Source organism: Melospiza georgiana, chromosome 29 (genome assembly GCF_028018845.1).
Source record: "Melospiza georgiana isolate bMelGeo1 chromosome 29, bMelGeo1.pri, whole genome shotgun sequence".
Taxonomy (NCBI): Eukaryota; Metazoa; Chordata; class Aves; order Passeriformes; family Passerellidae; genus Melospiza; species Melospiza georgiana.
In genome coordinates, this window is record NC_080458.1 from 4897674 (window position 1) to 4913021 (window position 15348).

The 15348-nt window shown below is 49.0% G+C and overlaps 1 protein-coding gene across 1 annotated transcript in view; it reads right to left on the reverse strand.

Moving 5' to 3' along the window:
• Positions 1-106: 106 nt before the first annotated feature.
• The window catches only part of R3HDM2 (R3H domain containing 2), a 71187-nt gene continuing 55945 nt past the window's right edge, over positions 107-15348 (reverse strand). Inside the window, exons 19-24 of the mRNA XM_058042205.1 lie at positions 13869-13969; positions 12522-12691; positions 10459-10606; positions 6640-6740; positions 6466-6550; positions 107-792 (exon numbers count right to left, since the gene is read on the reverse strand). Of these exons, the coding sequence (XP_057898188.1) occupies positions 416-792; positions 6466-6550; positions 6640-6740; positions 10459-10606; positions 12522-12691; positions 13869-13969 (982 nt within the window). The 3' untranslated portion in view covers positions 107-415. The remainder of the gene's footprint in view (positions 793-6465; positions 6551-6639; positions 6741-10458; positions 10607-12521; positions 12692-13868; positions 13970-15348) is intronic.

The window sequence follows — 15348 nt, forward strand, 5'->3', positions numbered from 1 at the left end:
TCAAATGATGGACAATTTTCCTTTTTCTCTTTTTTTTATTTAAAAACAACCCCCCCCAAATAAAATAAGACCAAAAAAAAAAAAAATTCACCCCTCCCTCCCCCCCCAGCAAAATAATAATTTGATTAAATAAAATGTGCAGTGAACATACCAATCAACACCTGTATGTGAGGTCCAACACAGTGCTTAAACAAAAAACCATAGACACAGGGAGAAAAGGGGGCGGGCATGGGCGTCACTCCAAAAAAAAAAAAATAATAATAATTAAAAAAAAAACCGAAAGAAAAACCAAAAAAAAAAAAAAAATCAACTTCTCGTCTCTTAATTATGTTCATATAAATATATCAAGGAAGGAGGGCGAGAGGAAGGGAGGGCGGGAGCAGAGGATGCCCAGGGCAGCGCCCGCGGCGGGGCTCTATTGGGAGCTCGCCCTCTCCAGCACCCGCAGGTCGTAGTTCTTTTTGGCCACGCGCAGTTTGAAGCGGCTCAGGGAGTTGTTGAGGCGCAGGGAGGCGTTCTGGGCTGCCAGGGGGCTGGGGAACACGGCCACGATGGTGTATAAGGCAGCGAGGTCACCGTGCCTGCCGTTCTCCGCAGTCCCGCCGCCGCCGCCGCCGCTGCTGCTGGTGCTGTTGTTGTCCCCGCCGCCTCCGCCGTCCCCGCGGCGCCCCTGAGTCTCTTTGAGCCACTGGATTTTGGCACCGGCCATGGCGAGCTGCGTGAAGAGCTTGTCGGCCTCTGTCCGTGTGATGCCCTCGGGCAGGTCGGTCACCTCCAGCACGCGGCCCAGCACTGCAGGGGACGAGCAGAGCGTCAAACCCGTTCTTTTAAAACACCTAATCTATTATCTAAAGCCAGACAATCGATTCTTTTAATCCAGTTACTCTTTTAAGACCTCCAGATTACCCCTCCCTGCTCCCTGGAATGCCCCATTCCAATCCCCTCCTGTGCCCACAATGCTGGTTTTCCTTCAGGAGATGTGGGTACTCCCACAGCCACCTCTCCTGGGCACAGGAACACTGCCAGGCTGCCCCCAGCAGGAATCTGTTATTTTAAGCCACCCAATTTATTCTTTTAAGCCCTCCAAAGCACCCCTACCTGCCCCATCCCAATGCCCTTCTGTGCCCACAATGCTGGTTTTGCTTCAGGAGATGTGCAATGGAGGGGACGAGCAGAGCATCAAATCTGTTCTTTTAAAACACCTAATCTATTATCTAAAGCCACCCAATCGATTCTTTTAATCCAGTTATTCTTTTAAGCCCCCCAAATTACCCTTACCTGCTCCCTGGAATGCCCCAACCCAATCCCCTCCTGTGCCCACAATGCTGGTTTTGCTTCAGGAGATGTGGGCACAGGGACGCTGCCAAGCTGCCCCCAGCAGGAATTTATTATTTTAAGCCACCCAATCGATTCTTTTAATCCAGTTATTCTTTTAAACCCTCCAAATTACCCTTACCTGCTCCCTGGAATGCCCCAACCCAATCCCCTCCTGTGCCCACAATGCTGATTTTGCTTCAGGAGATGTGGGCACTCCCACAGCCACCTCTCCTGGGCACAGGAACACTGCCAAGCTGCCCTCAGCAGGAATTTATTCTTTTAAATCACCTAATCTATTATTTTAAGCCAGAAACTTCCCCTCCAAAGCACCCTGGAGTGCCCCATCCCAATGCCCTCCTTTGTGGAGGGGATCCCAATCCCCTCCCTGTGCCCACAATGCTGATTTTGCTTCAGGAGATGTGGGCACAGGAACACTGCCAAGCTGCCCCCAGCAGGAATTTATTATTTTAAGCCACCCAATCTATTCTTTTAAGCCCTCCAAAACACCCTTACCTGCTCCCTGGAATGCCCCATCCCAATCCCTTCCTGTGCCCACAATTCTGATTTTGCTTCGGGAGGAGATGTGGGTACTCCCACAGCCACCTCTCCTGGGCACAGAAACACTGCCAAGCTGCCCCCAGCAGGAATTTATTCTTTTAAACCAGCCAATCTATTATTTTAAGCCAGAAATTTCCCCTCCAAAGCACCCTTACCTGCTCCCTGGAATGCCCCATCCCAATCCCCTCCTGTGCCCACAACGCTGATTTTGCTTCAGGAGGAGATGTGGGTGTTCCCACAGCCACCTGGGCACAGGAGCAGTGCCAAGCTGCCCCCAACTGGATTTTATTCTTTTAAGCCACCCAATCGATTATTTTAATCCAGTTATTCTTTTAAGCCCTCCAAAACACCCTTACCTGCTCCCTGGAATGCCCCATCCCAATCTCTTCCTGTGCCCACATTTCTGGTTTTGCTTCAGGAGGAGATGTGGGTACTCCCACAGCCACCTCTCCTGGGCACAGGAACACTGCCAAGCTGCCACCAGCAGGAATTTATTCTTTTAAAACACCCAATCTACTCTTTTAAGGCACCCAATTTATTCTTTTAAGCCAGAAATTTCCCCTCCAAATTACCCCTACCTGCTCCCTGGAATGCCCCATCCCAATCCCTTCCTGTGCCCACATTTCTGGTTTTCCTTCAGGAGGGGATGTGGTTCCCAAAGCCCTCTGCAGTTTCCAGTCCCTGCCCTGTGATTCCCAAATCTCTTTGCAGTTCCCAGCCCCTCTGGTTCCCAAATCCTCCTGAGGCTCCAGCCCCTGCCCTGTGGTTCCCAAATCCCTCTGCAGTTTCCAGCTCCTGCCCTGTGATTCCCAAATCTCTTTGCCATCTCCTTGTTTTGACCTCTGCCCTGTGGTCAGCCCCAAATCCCTCTGCAGCTCAGCCCCTTTCCTCTGGTTCCGAAATCCCCCTGCAGCTCCAGCCCCTGTGGCTCCCAAATCTCTGCAGCTCCAGCCCCTGTGGTTCCCAAATCTGTGTGCAATTCCCAGCTCCAGCCCCTGTGGCTCCCAAATCTCTGCAGCTCCAGCCTCTGCCCTGTGGTTCCTAAATCCCTGTGCAGCTCCAGCCCCTTTCCTCTGATTCCTAAATCCCTGTGCAGTTCCCAGCTCCAGCCCCTGTGGTTCCCAAATCCCTGTGCAGTCCTGGCTGCAGCCCTGGGCTCAGTTGAGGATTCTTTGCTAATATTAACGTGGCACGTGGGGACCCTGCCAGGGCCGGGGGGGAGGCAGCGCTTAAAGGGCCCCTGTGAGCAGCAGCTGCTGCTGGGGACACTGAGGGGACACCGGGGACAGGCCTGGGGACACTGAGGGGACACTGGGGACAGGCCTGTGACACTGAGGGGACACCAGGGACACTGAGGGGACACCGGGGACAGGCCTGGCGACACTGAGGGGACACCGGGGACACTGAGGGGACACTGAGGGGACACCAGGGACACTGAGGGGACACCGGGGACAGGCCTGGGGACACTGAGGGGACACTGGGGACAGGTCTGTGACACTGAGGGGACACTGGGGACAGGCCTGGGGACACTGAGGGGACACCAGGGACACTGAGGGGACACTGGGGACTGGCCTGTGACACTGAGGGGACACCGGCGACAGGCCTGGGGACACTGAGGGGACACCAGGGACACTGAGGTGACACCAGGGACAGGCCTGGGGACACTGAGGGGACACTAGGGACAGGCCTAGGGACACTGAGGGGACACCAGGGACACTGAGGGGACACTGGGGACAGGCCTGGGGACACTGAGGGGACACCAGCGACAGGCCTGGGGACACTGAGGGGACACCAGGGACACTGAGGTGACACCAGGGACAGGCCTGGGGACATTGAGGGGACACCGGGGACACTGAGGGGACACTGGGGACAGGCCTGGGGACACTGAGGGGGCACCAGGGACAGGCCTGGGGACACTGAGGGGACACCAGGGACACTGAGGGGACACCGGGGACAGGCCTGGGGACACTGAGGGGACACTGGGGACAGGCCTGTGACACTAAGGGGACACCAGGGACACTGAGGTGACACCGGGGACAGGCCTGGGGACACTGAGGGGACACCAGGGACACTGAGGGGACACCGGGGACAGGCCTGGGGACACTGAGGGGACACCGGGGACATGCCTGGGGACACTGAGGGGACACCGGGGACACTGAGGGGACACTGGGGACAGGCCTGGGGACACTGAGGTGACACTGGGGACAGGCCTGGGGACACTGAGGGGACACCGGGGACACTGAGGGGACACTGAGGGGACACCAGGGACAGGCCTGGGGACACTGAGGGGACACTGGGGACAGGTCTGTGACACTGAGGGGACACTGGGGACAGGCCTGGGGACACTGAGGGGACACCAGGGACACTGAGGGGACACTGGGGACAGGCCTGGGGACACTGAGGGGACACCAGGGACACTGAGGGGACACTGAGGGGACACCAGGGACACTGAGGTGACACCGGGGACAGGCCTGTGACACTGAGGGGACACCAGGGACAGGCCTGGGGACACTGAGGGGACACCAGGGACACTGAGGGGACACCAGGGACAGGCCTGGGGACACTGAGGTGACACTGGGGACACTGAGGTGACGCCAGGGACAGGCCTGGGGACACTGAGGTGACACCAGGGACAGGCCTGGGGACACTGAGGGGACACCAGGGACAGGCCTGAGGGTTCCAAGGGCTCCTGGCTCCAGGCCCTGTGGTTCCCAAATCCCTCTGCAGCTCCAGGCTCCAGCCCCTGCTCTGTGGTACTCAAATCTCTGCAGCTCCAGCCCCTGTGGCCCCCAAATCCCTCTGCAGCTCTTGGCTCTCCCCTATTCCTGCCCTGGTGGTTCCCAAATCCCTGCAGCTCCAGCACCTGCTCTGTAGTACCCAAATCTCTTCGCAGCTCCCAGCTCCAGCCCCTTGGCCCCCAAATCCCTGTGCAGCTCAGCCCCTTTCCTCTGGTTCCCAAATCCCTGTGCAGCTCAGCCCCTTTCCTCTGGTTCCCAAAATCCCTGTGCAGCTCCTGGCTCTGCCCTCTGCCCTGTGGTCCCCAAATCTCTTTGCAGTTCCCAGCTTCAGCCCCTGTGGTACCCAAATCTCTTTGCAGCTCCAGCTCCTGTGGTTCCTAAATCCCTCTGTAGCGCCTGGATCTGACCTCTGCCCCTGCCCTGTGGTTCCCAAATCCCTCTGAGGCTCCAGTTCCTGCTCTGTGGCACCCAAATCTCTTGGAAGCTCCCAGCTCCAACCCTGCTCGGTAGTACCCAAATCCCTCTGCAGCCCCAGCCCCTGCCCTGTGGTTCCCAAATCTCTTCAGCTCAGCCCCTTCCCTGTGGTTCCCAAATCCCTCTGCAGCTCCAGCCCCTTTCCTCTGGTCCCTCCCTTCCCCAGGATCAGTGGAGACACCCTGGGCATGGACAGAAAGCATCACTGGAACCTTCAGCCCTCAGAGACACCCTGGGGGATCCCAAATCTCCAAAAATTTGGGATTTGATGCTGCAGGACCCACGGGAAAGGGAAGCAGGGGTGGGAAGAGAGACTGGGGAATGAGATCTCAGAGTGTGACACTCACTTTGTGCTGAGAAAGAGGAAGGAAATTCCAGCTCTGCCAGCTCCACCTGCTCCATCATTTCCACCCTCCAAAACCAGCACAGGGACTGGCAGGAACCCTCCAAAATCAGCACAGGTTCTGGCAGAACATCCTCCAAATCCCCAAAAGCAGCTCAGGGACTGGCAGGGACTGGCAGGAACCCTCCAAAACCAGGACAGGGACTGGCAGGAACCCCAAAACCGCTCAGGGAGTGGCAGGGAATGGCAGGAACCCCAAAACCAGGACAGGGACTGGCAGGAACCCTCCAAAAGCAGCTCAGGGACTGGCAGGAACCCTCCAAAATCAGCACAGGGACTTGCAGGAGCCCTCCAATCCTCCAAAACCAGCACGAGGACTGGCAGGATACCCAAAAGCAGCTCAGGGACTGGCAGGGACTGGCAGGAATCCCCCAAAACCAGCCCAGGGAATGGCAGGAACCCTCCAGAACCAGGACTGGAACTGGCAGGAACCCTCCAAACCTTCAAAACCAGCACAGGGACTGGCAGGAACCCTCCAAAACCAGCAGAGGGACTGGCAGGAACCCTCCAAAACCAGCCCAGGGCTCTGTGGGATGCTGGAAATGGCACCTGGAGTCTCCCACCCCCATTTTTGGGGACATCAGAGGACAAACAGAGGCTGGGAGGGGTCACCTGTCTATACCCTAAACCTGGACCCAGCTGGGCAGGGGGCTGCTTGTGGGTGTGGAGTGAAAGGACACGCAGAAACCCCAAAACCTGCACAGGGACTGGAAGGAACCCTCCAAAACCAGGTCTGGAACTGGCAGGAACTCTTCAAAACCTCCAAATCCAGCACAGGGACTGGCAGGAACCCTCCAAAAGCAGGACTGAAACTGGCAGGAACTCTTCAAAACCTCCAAAACCACCACAGGGAATGGCAGGAACCCTCCAAAACCAGCCCAGGGCTCCGTGGGATGCTGGAAATGGCACCTGGAGTCTCCCACCCCCATTTTTGGGGACATCAGAGGACAAACAGAGGCTGGAGGTGTCACTTGCCTACGTCACTCGTGCCCAGGTCGGTGGACGCCGATTTCAGGGCCTGCCTCTTGCTCCTGTTGCCGTGCTTCATGCCAGCCTGGCCCTGCAAGGACACAAATGTCCCCGTGTCACCTCGGGGGACGTGGTGGCCTCGGAGAGGGGCAGGGCAGGGCACGGCTGGCCCGGCTGTACCTGGTGTCCTGTGTAGCTGGGCTGGTTGTGCAGCAGAGGAGGGGGACACAGCGACAGGTTGTACTGCAGAGGTTGGCCCAGCAGCGAGTACCGCCCGTCACCTGCACGAGGAGGAGTTTGTGTGGGGATCCCAGGGAACATCACAGCATTCCTGACATTGTGATACCTCCTGGATCCCCAGGAATATCACAGCATTGCTGACATTGTGATATTTCCCAGATCCCAGGGAACATCACAGCATTCCTGACATTGTGACATTTCCCGGATCCCAGGGAATACCACAGCATTCCTGACATTGTGACATTTCCCAGATCCCAGGGAATATCACAGCATTCCTGACATTGTGATATCTCCAGGATCCCCAGGAATATCACAGCATTCCTGTCATTGTGACATTTCCCAGATCCCAGGGAATATCACAGCATTCCTGTCATTGTGATATTTCCCAGATCCCAGGGAATATCACAGCATTCCTGACATTGTGACACTTCCCAGATCCCAGGGAATATCACAGCATTCCTGTCATTGTGATATCTCCTGGATCCCAGGGAATATCACAGCATTCCTGACATTGTGACACTTCCCAGATCCCAGGGAACATCACAGCATTCCTGACATTGTGATACCTCCTGGATCCCAGGGAACATCACAGCATTCCTGACATTGTGACACTTCCCAGATCCCAGGGAATATCACAGCATTCCTGACATTGTGACATTTCCCAGATCCCAGGGAATATCACAGCATTCCTGACATTGTGGTATTTCCCAGATCCCAGGAAATATCACAGCATTCCTGACATTGTGACATTTCCCAGATCCCAGGGAATATCACAGCATTCCTGACATTGTGATATCTCCCAGATCCCAGGGAATATCACAGCATTCCTGACATTGTGACACTTCCCAGATCCCAGGGAATATCACAGCATTCCTGACATTGTGACATTTCCCAGATCCCAGGGAATATCACAGCATTCCTGACATTGTGATATCTCCCAGATCCCAGGGAATATCACAGCATTCCTGACATTGTGATATTTCCCGGATCCCAGGAAATATCACAGCATTGCTGTCATTGTGATATTTCCTGGAAAATCCTCTTTGCCCAGGATTTCTTCTCCTGAGAAGCCTCAGAGCAAAATGTAAATAATAATTATCTGATTTTTTTCTCCTGTGTTTTGCTGCTCTGGAATGGGTTCTGGAGATTCTTTACCAACGTGTTTGATTGGTTTCATGAGAATTGTTTTTAATTAATGGCCAATCACCATCATGAGGAGCCAGAGTTTGTGTGGGGATCCCAGGGAATATCACAGCATTCTTGTCATTGTGATATTTCCCAGATCCCAGGGAATATCACAGCATTCCTGACATTGTGATATCTCCTGGATCCCCAGGAATATCACAGCATTCCTGACATTGTGACACTTCCCAGATCCCAGGGAATATCACAGCATTCCTGACATTGTGACATCTCCTGGATCCCCAGGAATATCACAGCATTCCTGACCTTGTGATATTTCCCAGATTCCAGGGAATATCACAGCATTCCTGACTTTGTGACATCTCCTGGATTCCAGGGAATATCACAGCATTCCTGACATTGTGATACCTCCTGGATCCCCAGGAATATCACAGCATTCCTGACATTGTGATATTTCCCAGATCCCAGGGAATACCACAGCATTCCTGACATTGTGATATCTCCTGGATCCCAGGGAATATCACAGCATTCCTGACATTGTGACATTTCCAGGATCCCAGGGAATATCACAGCATTCCTGACATTGTGATATCTCCCAGATCCCCAGGAATATCACAGCATTCCTGACATTGTGATATTTCCCAGATTCCAGGGAATATCACAGCATTCCTGTCATTGTGATACCTCCTGGATCCCCAGGAATATCACAGCATTCCTGACATTGTGTTATCTCCTGGATCCCAGGGAATATCACAGCATTCCTGACATTGTGATATTTCCCAGATCCCAGGGAATATCACAGCATATAATGTGACATAATATGATAAAATGTGATATATCACATAATATCATATATATAATATAATCATATCATACATGTAATTCATATAATATGTCATATCACTTCATCATATATGTCATCATAAATATAATAATATAATATAATATAATATAATATAATATAATATAATATAATATAATATAATATAATATAATATAATATAATATAATATAATATAATATAATATAATATAATATAATATAATATAATATAACATAATATCACATCATATGATATGATATTATGTGATATAATGTGGCATAATATAATGTAGTATAATATAATAATATGATCTGATATGATATCATATAACATATATGTCATCATATCTCATATAAATACATAACATAATATAATGTGACATGTGATAAAATGTGATATATCACATAATATAATATATATAATATAATCATATCATACATGTAATTCATATAATATGTCATATCACATCATCATATATGTCATCATAAATATAATATAATATAATATAATATAATATAATATAATATAATATAATATAATATAATATAATATAATATAATATAATATAATATAATATAATATAATATAATATAATATAATATAATATAATATAATATAATATAATATAATCAGCCTTCTGAGTACATGGACTCACATTCACCTCTCCCCTCACACACCCTCACCCCAGGGCTGTCCCAGGATCTCTGTGCTGTTTCCCTACCCCAAACCCCCATTCAGCAGCACTGGGAGCCAAACCCCACTACCCCCTGCCCTGGCTGCCCCCTGGAGGAGGAGGAGGAGGAGGAGGAGGAGGAGGAGGAGGAGGAGGAGGAGGAGGGAGCCTCCCTTACTGACGCTGGCAAGGGTTTATTTACAAACTACCAACGAGATGGGGCGGCTGCTGAAAGCGCCTCGAGCTGTTTTATTCCCAGCATCAGTCTCACTCCATGCTTATGACAATGGGAAGATGCCACCAGCTCACATCCCAAGCAGCAGACAAAGAACTCAATGTTACAACTTGTTTTATAAGTTTTTTTTGACCAATCACACAAAGCAAAAGCACATTGACAGCAGTTCTACCCAATCACCATGAGCAACGTGCCTTTGGTTAAAACAATGCTGCTTATTTCCAACACAATACCTGCTTGTGAGCCTTAAAACACAACGCACAGAGCTCCATTATTAAGCTTTAACTTTCCTAATATCTTGCTAGATAAACTTTTCTGTAGCTTAGGGATTTATTCTGGACAAGCATTAATACACAGACTATACATATATTATATATAACATATATATTATATACGTAATATATATTTTATAGCTATATAATATCTAGAATATCTGTATATAAATATATAATTATATATTTATATGTATATTATATATATGAAATATATATTCTATAATATATATTTATAATATATAGATATAAATATATATAATGCTATATATAATATATATAATATATATATAATATATATATAATATATATTATATATATACATATAATATATATACTATATATAATGCTATATATATTATATATATTATATATATATAATATATTATATATATTATATATATTATATCTATACATATAATATATATATAGAATAATAGAGGATGCCTCCCCTATCATTCTATTTGCCTTTGCTTTTCTACAGTTTAAATACTTTTCCTGCTGACCAATCCCATGGCTGCTGCTTAGCTCTGCTCACAGTTCTGCTGTCCCTGAGTCCTGCCTTTTGCAGCTCTCCCCAAAACCTCTGAATCTGCAGATTCCCAGAGCTTACCTTGTGCAGGGCCCATGGGCCTGGGGGGGAACTGGGTGAGCACGGGCAGGGGGCTCAGCCCCGGACACACGCTGCCCAGGTTGGTGACGGGCGACGGCGTCGGCGACTGCGTGGGGGACGTGATGGGGCTGCTCAGCTGGGTGCTGGCCTGGGATGGAGGGGACAGGGTCAGACAGACAGCCCAGGGCTGGGGACAGCTCACACACCCACCCCGGGTCACAACCGACACAAAAAACAACCTCCTTTCTCTCACAATATACCATCCAATCCAATCCAATTCAATCCAATTCAATCCAATCCAATTCAATTCAATTCAATTCAATCCAATCCAATCCAATCCAATCCAATCCAATCCAATCCAATCAAATTCAATCCAATCCAATCCAATCCAATCCAATCCAATCCAATTCAATCCAATCCAATTCAATCCAATTCAATCCAATCCAATCCAATCCAATCCAATCCAATCCAATCCAATCCAATTCAATCCAATCCAATCCAATCCAATCCAATCCAATCCAATCCAATCCAATCCAATCCAATCCAATCCAATTCAATCCAATTCAATCCAATCCAATTCAATTCAATTCAATTCAATTCAATCCAATCCATTCCAATCCAATCCAATTCATTTCAATTCAATTCAATTCAATTCAATCCAATTCAATTCAATCCAATTCAATCCAATTCAATTCAATCCAATTCAATTCAATTCAATTCAATTCAATTCAATTCAATTCAATCCAATCCAATCCAATCCAATCCAATCCAATCCAATCCAATCCAATTCAATCCAATTCAATTCAATCCAATCCAATTCAATCCAATTCAATTCAATTCAATTCAATTCAATTCAATTCAATTCAATTCAATTCAATTCAATTCAATTCAATTCAATTCAATTCAATTCAATTCAATCCAATTCAATTCAATTCAATTCAATTCAATCCAATTCAATCCAATTCAATTCAATAATGTTCCAGATTGGCAAGGCAAGATGTGTTCTATTACCATTTTTGGTCATAGAATACCAAAACTGGGCAGTTTTGCAGTTTTCCTTATCTCTTCCACAATCACTCCTCCCTCTGGGGGGACATTTGCTGATAACAGCTATTGAATGTCACTGCATGGCTGATAAGAACTGCAGCATCCCATTGGGAGATGGGAGCTCATGGGGAGGAGCCAAGCATTCCTACCTGGACACAATCTGAGATTTCAAACATTCCTACCTGGATGTAATCTGAGATTTCAAACATTCCTACCTGGATACAATCTGAGATTTCAAACATTCCTACCTGGATACAATCTGAGATTTCAAACATTCCTACCTGGATACAATCTGAGATTTCAAACATTCCTACCTGGATGTAATCTGAGATTTCAAACATTCCTACATGCCCACCCTGGGTCACAACTGACACAAAATAAAAGCTCCTTTCTCTCACAATACTATTCACCTCCCTCCAAGAAGATAAATTGAAGCTTATAATAAAAAAATCTACATTTCATATACTTTCATTCATCAACATTCACTCACTCTTATTTCTCATTCCCTCTCACAGACAAAAAGACAACAAGAAGGTACCTTTTACTTTAAAATCTCAGATGTTATTGGCCGTTTCAAGGTGCTCTGGGATCCCACACTCCTGAGTCCCTTGAGTTTGCTACTCAGCCTAGCAGCTTTTAAGCCTCAGTGTTCTTGAGTTTGCTACTCTCAGCCTAGAACCTTTACACCTAGGTGCTCTTGAATTTCCCACTCTCAGCCTAGCACCTTCTAAGCCTAGGTGCTCTTGAGCTTGCTACTCTCAGCCTAGGTGCCCTTGAGTTTGCTATTCTCAGCCTAGCAGGTTTAAGCCTGGCTGCTCTTGAGATTGCTACTCTCAGCCTAGCAGCTTCTAAGCTCTTGAGTTTGCTACTCTCAGCCTAAAACCTTTAAACCTGGGTGCTCTTGAGTTTGCTACTCTCGGCCTAGCAGCTTTTAAGCCTAGCCTCACCCAGCCCTGCCCCAAAGGCTGAGCTGCCTCCTCCCAGTCCCTCCCAGTCCCTCCCAGTGCCCCCAGTACCTGAGCAGTGCTGTCGGGGTTGTAGAGGTCTCCAGGCTTCTGCCCCCTCTGCTCCAGGCTGTAGTACTTACAGTGGCTCCACTGCACCACGGGCGGGTTCTGGGGGGCCTGGGGGCCGTTGGGGACATTCAGCTGCATCACCACCACGCCAGGGCCTGATGGGGACACCCCTGGGGACACACACGTGGCTGTGTGGCCCCAGTTCTGCTGCTGTGGGACACAGAGCGCCTCCCTGTCCCTGTCCCTTGTCCCTGTCCCTGCTACTCTCACCCTTCCTTCCCCACAGTCCCACTCTGGGCTCTCTCTCCTCTGCCACTCGTGATTTTTCCAGGTTGGAAAAGCCCCACTAGGACCCTCTGGGGATAGCAAAGGTTACACCTGGGAGTGATGGTGTTCAATGCAGGAGAAACGGGAGCCAAGCTGAGGGATGGCAGCTCAGTGAGAGCTCTGAGCATCTCCACAAAACTCCAGGCACAGATCCAGGTCCAGATCCATCATCCCAGCTCAGATTCTGCACCAGACCCAGACCTCCATCATCCCAGCTCAGATCCTGCAGCTCAACAAGCCCAAATCTCCATCATCCCAGCTCAGATCCAGGCCCAAATTTCCATCATTCCACTTCAGATCCAGGTCCAGATCCATCATCCCAGCTAAGATCCTGCAGCTCCCCATGCCCAGACCTCCATCATCTCAGCTCAGATCCAGGTCTAGATCCATCATCCCAGCTCAAATCCTGCACCAGACCCAAATTTCCATTATCCCAGCTCAAATCCTGCATCAGACCCAGATCTCCATCATCCCAGCTCAGATCCAGGCCCAGACCTATCAGACCAGCTCAGATCCAGGCCCAGACCCAGATCTCCATCACCCAGATCAGATCCAGGCCCAGATCCATCAGACCAGCTCAGATCCAGGCCCAGATCCATCATCTCAGCTCAAATCCTGCACCAGACCCAAATTTCCATTATCCCAGCCCAGATCCTGCACCAGGCCCAGATCCATCAGCCCAGCTCAGATCCTGCTCCAGGCCCAGATCCATCACCCCAGCTCAGATCCTGCTCCAGGCCCAAACCTCCATAATCCCAGCTCAGCTCCTGCCCCAGCTCACTCCCAGCAGCTGTGGCAGGGAGCAGGACTCCCCAACCTCCCCATCTGCAGTTTTTCCCCTCTCTCACCACCCCACATTTCCCCCAGCTCCCTCCACCCTGTGCCCACCCTGGCAGGGAGATGCCAGCACCCCCTAGTGCCCCACCCTGACCGTTCCCCTGAGCACAGCAGCTTGGCTGTGAAGTGGCACCTCCGGAGCCCAAAGGCTGGTGCCAGCCTTGCCCAGTGCCCCCCTGGTACCTGAATACTGCTGCTGCATCTGGGGAGGGCTGCAGGGCGCCGGCGACTGCGGCATCTGGTACTGCTCGGAGCCAGGGGGCTGCAGGAACCCCACGGACGGGCTGGGGAGCACAGAGAGGGGGGTCAGCACTCAGGAGGGGTTTGGGAACCCTGGAAATCCCTCTGGATACCCTGGAGACCCTGCCCAGGGGGCTCAGAGACCTTGGCACGGAGCACAAGACACCCGGGACTGTGATTTAGCCCTTGGAAAAAAATAATTACCGACTTTTATATGAAGGATTACAAGTCAAGAAAGTTTGAGTAGAATGATAGGGAATTTATCACGGGGTGAAAAATGGATTTTTTGGGGTTTTTAGAATGGGGATTCAAGAGGCAAGATGGAGGAATGCGGGCTTGTCCTGCCTTTCTCCTTCTTCTTGGCCTCCATCTTCTGCTGTGATGGTGACACTTTGGGATTGGTTTAGAATAGAGACAGAGGTGATAGGTATTGGGAAGTTATTGTAAATATGTTATACTTACAATAGAAGCTCACTGTCTAACACAGGTGATAGGTATTGGAAAATTATTGTAAATAAAGTACAGGTAGTTTTTAGTATAAAAAACTAACAGCACCCCAAGGGCTGGAAACAATTCCAGCTTTGTGTGAGGAGTTCCAAGCCACAAGAGTTTGAGTAGAATGATAGTGAATTAATCACTGGATGAAAAATGATTTTTTGGGGTTTTAAGAATGGGGGTTCAGGGGGCAAAATGGAGGAATGTGGGCATGTCCAGCCTTTCTTCTTCTTCTTGGCCTCCATCTTCTGCCGTGAGGGTGGCATTTTGGGATTGGTTTAGAGTAGAAGCTCACTGTCTAATATAGGTGATAGGTGTTGGGAAGTAATTGTAAATATGTTATATTTAGAATAGAAGCTCACTGTCTAACACAGGTGATGGGTATTGGAAAATTATTGTAAATAAAGTACAGGTAGTTTGTAGTATAAAAAACTAACAGCACCCCAAGGGCTGCAAACCATTGCCAGCTTTGTGTGAGGAGTTACAAGCCACAAGAGTTTGAGTAAAATAATAGTGAATTAATCACTGGGTGAAAAATGGATTTTTTGGGGTTTTTAGAATGGGGGTTCAGGGGGCAAAATGGAGGAACGTGGGCATGTCCTGTCCTTCTTCTCCTTCTTCTTGGCCTCCATCTTCTGCTGTGATGGTGGCATTTTGGGAGTGGTTTAGAGTAGAAGGTCACTGTCTAATATAGGTGATAGGTGTTGGAAAGTTATTGTAAATATGTTATATTTAGAATAGAAGCTCACTGTCTAACATAGGTGATAGGTATTGGGAAGTTATTATATATATATATAAGTTATCATATATATATAACATATAAATATGTTATATTTAGAATAGAAGCTCACTGTCTGACATAGGTGACAGGTATTGGAAAATTATTGTAAATAAAGTACAGGTAGTTTGTAGTATAAAAAACTAACAG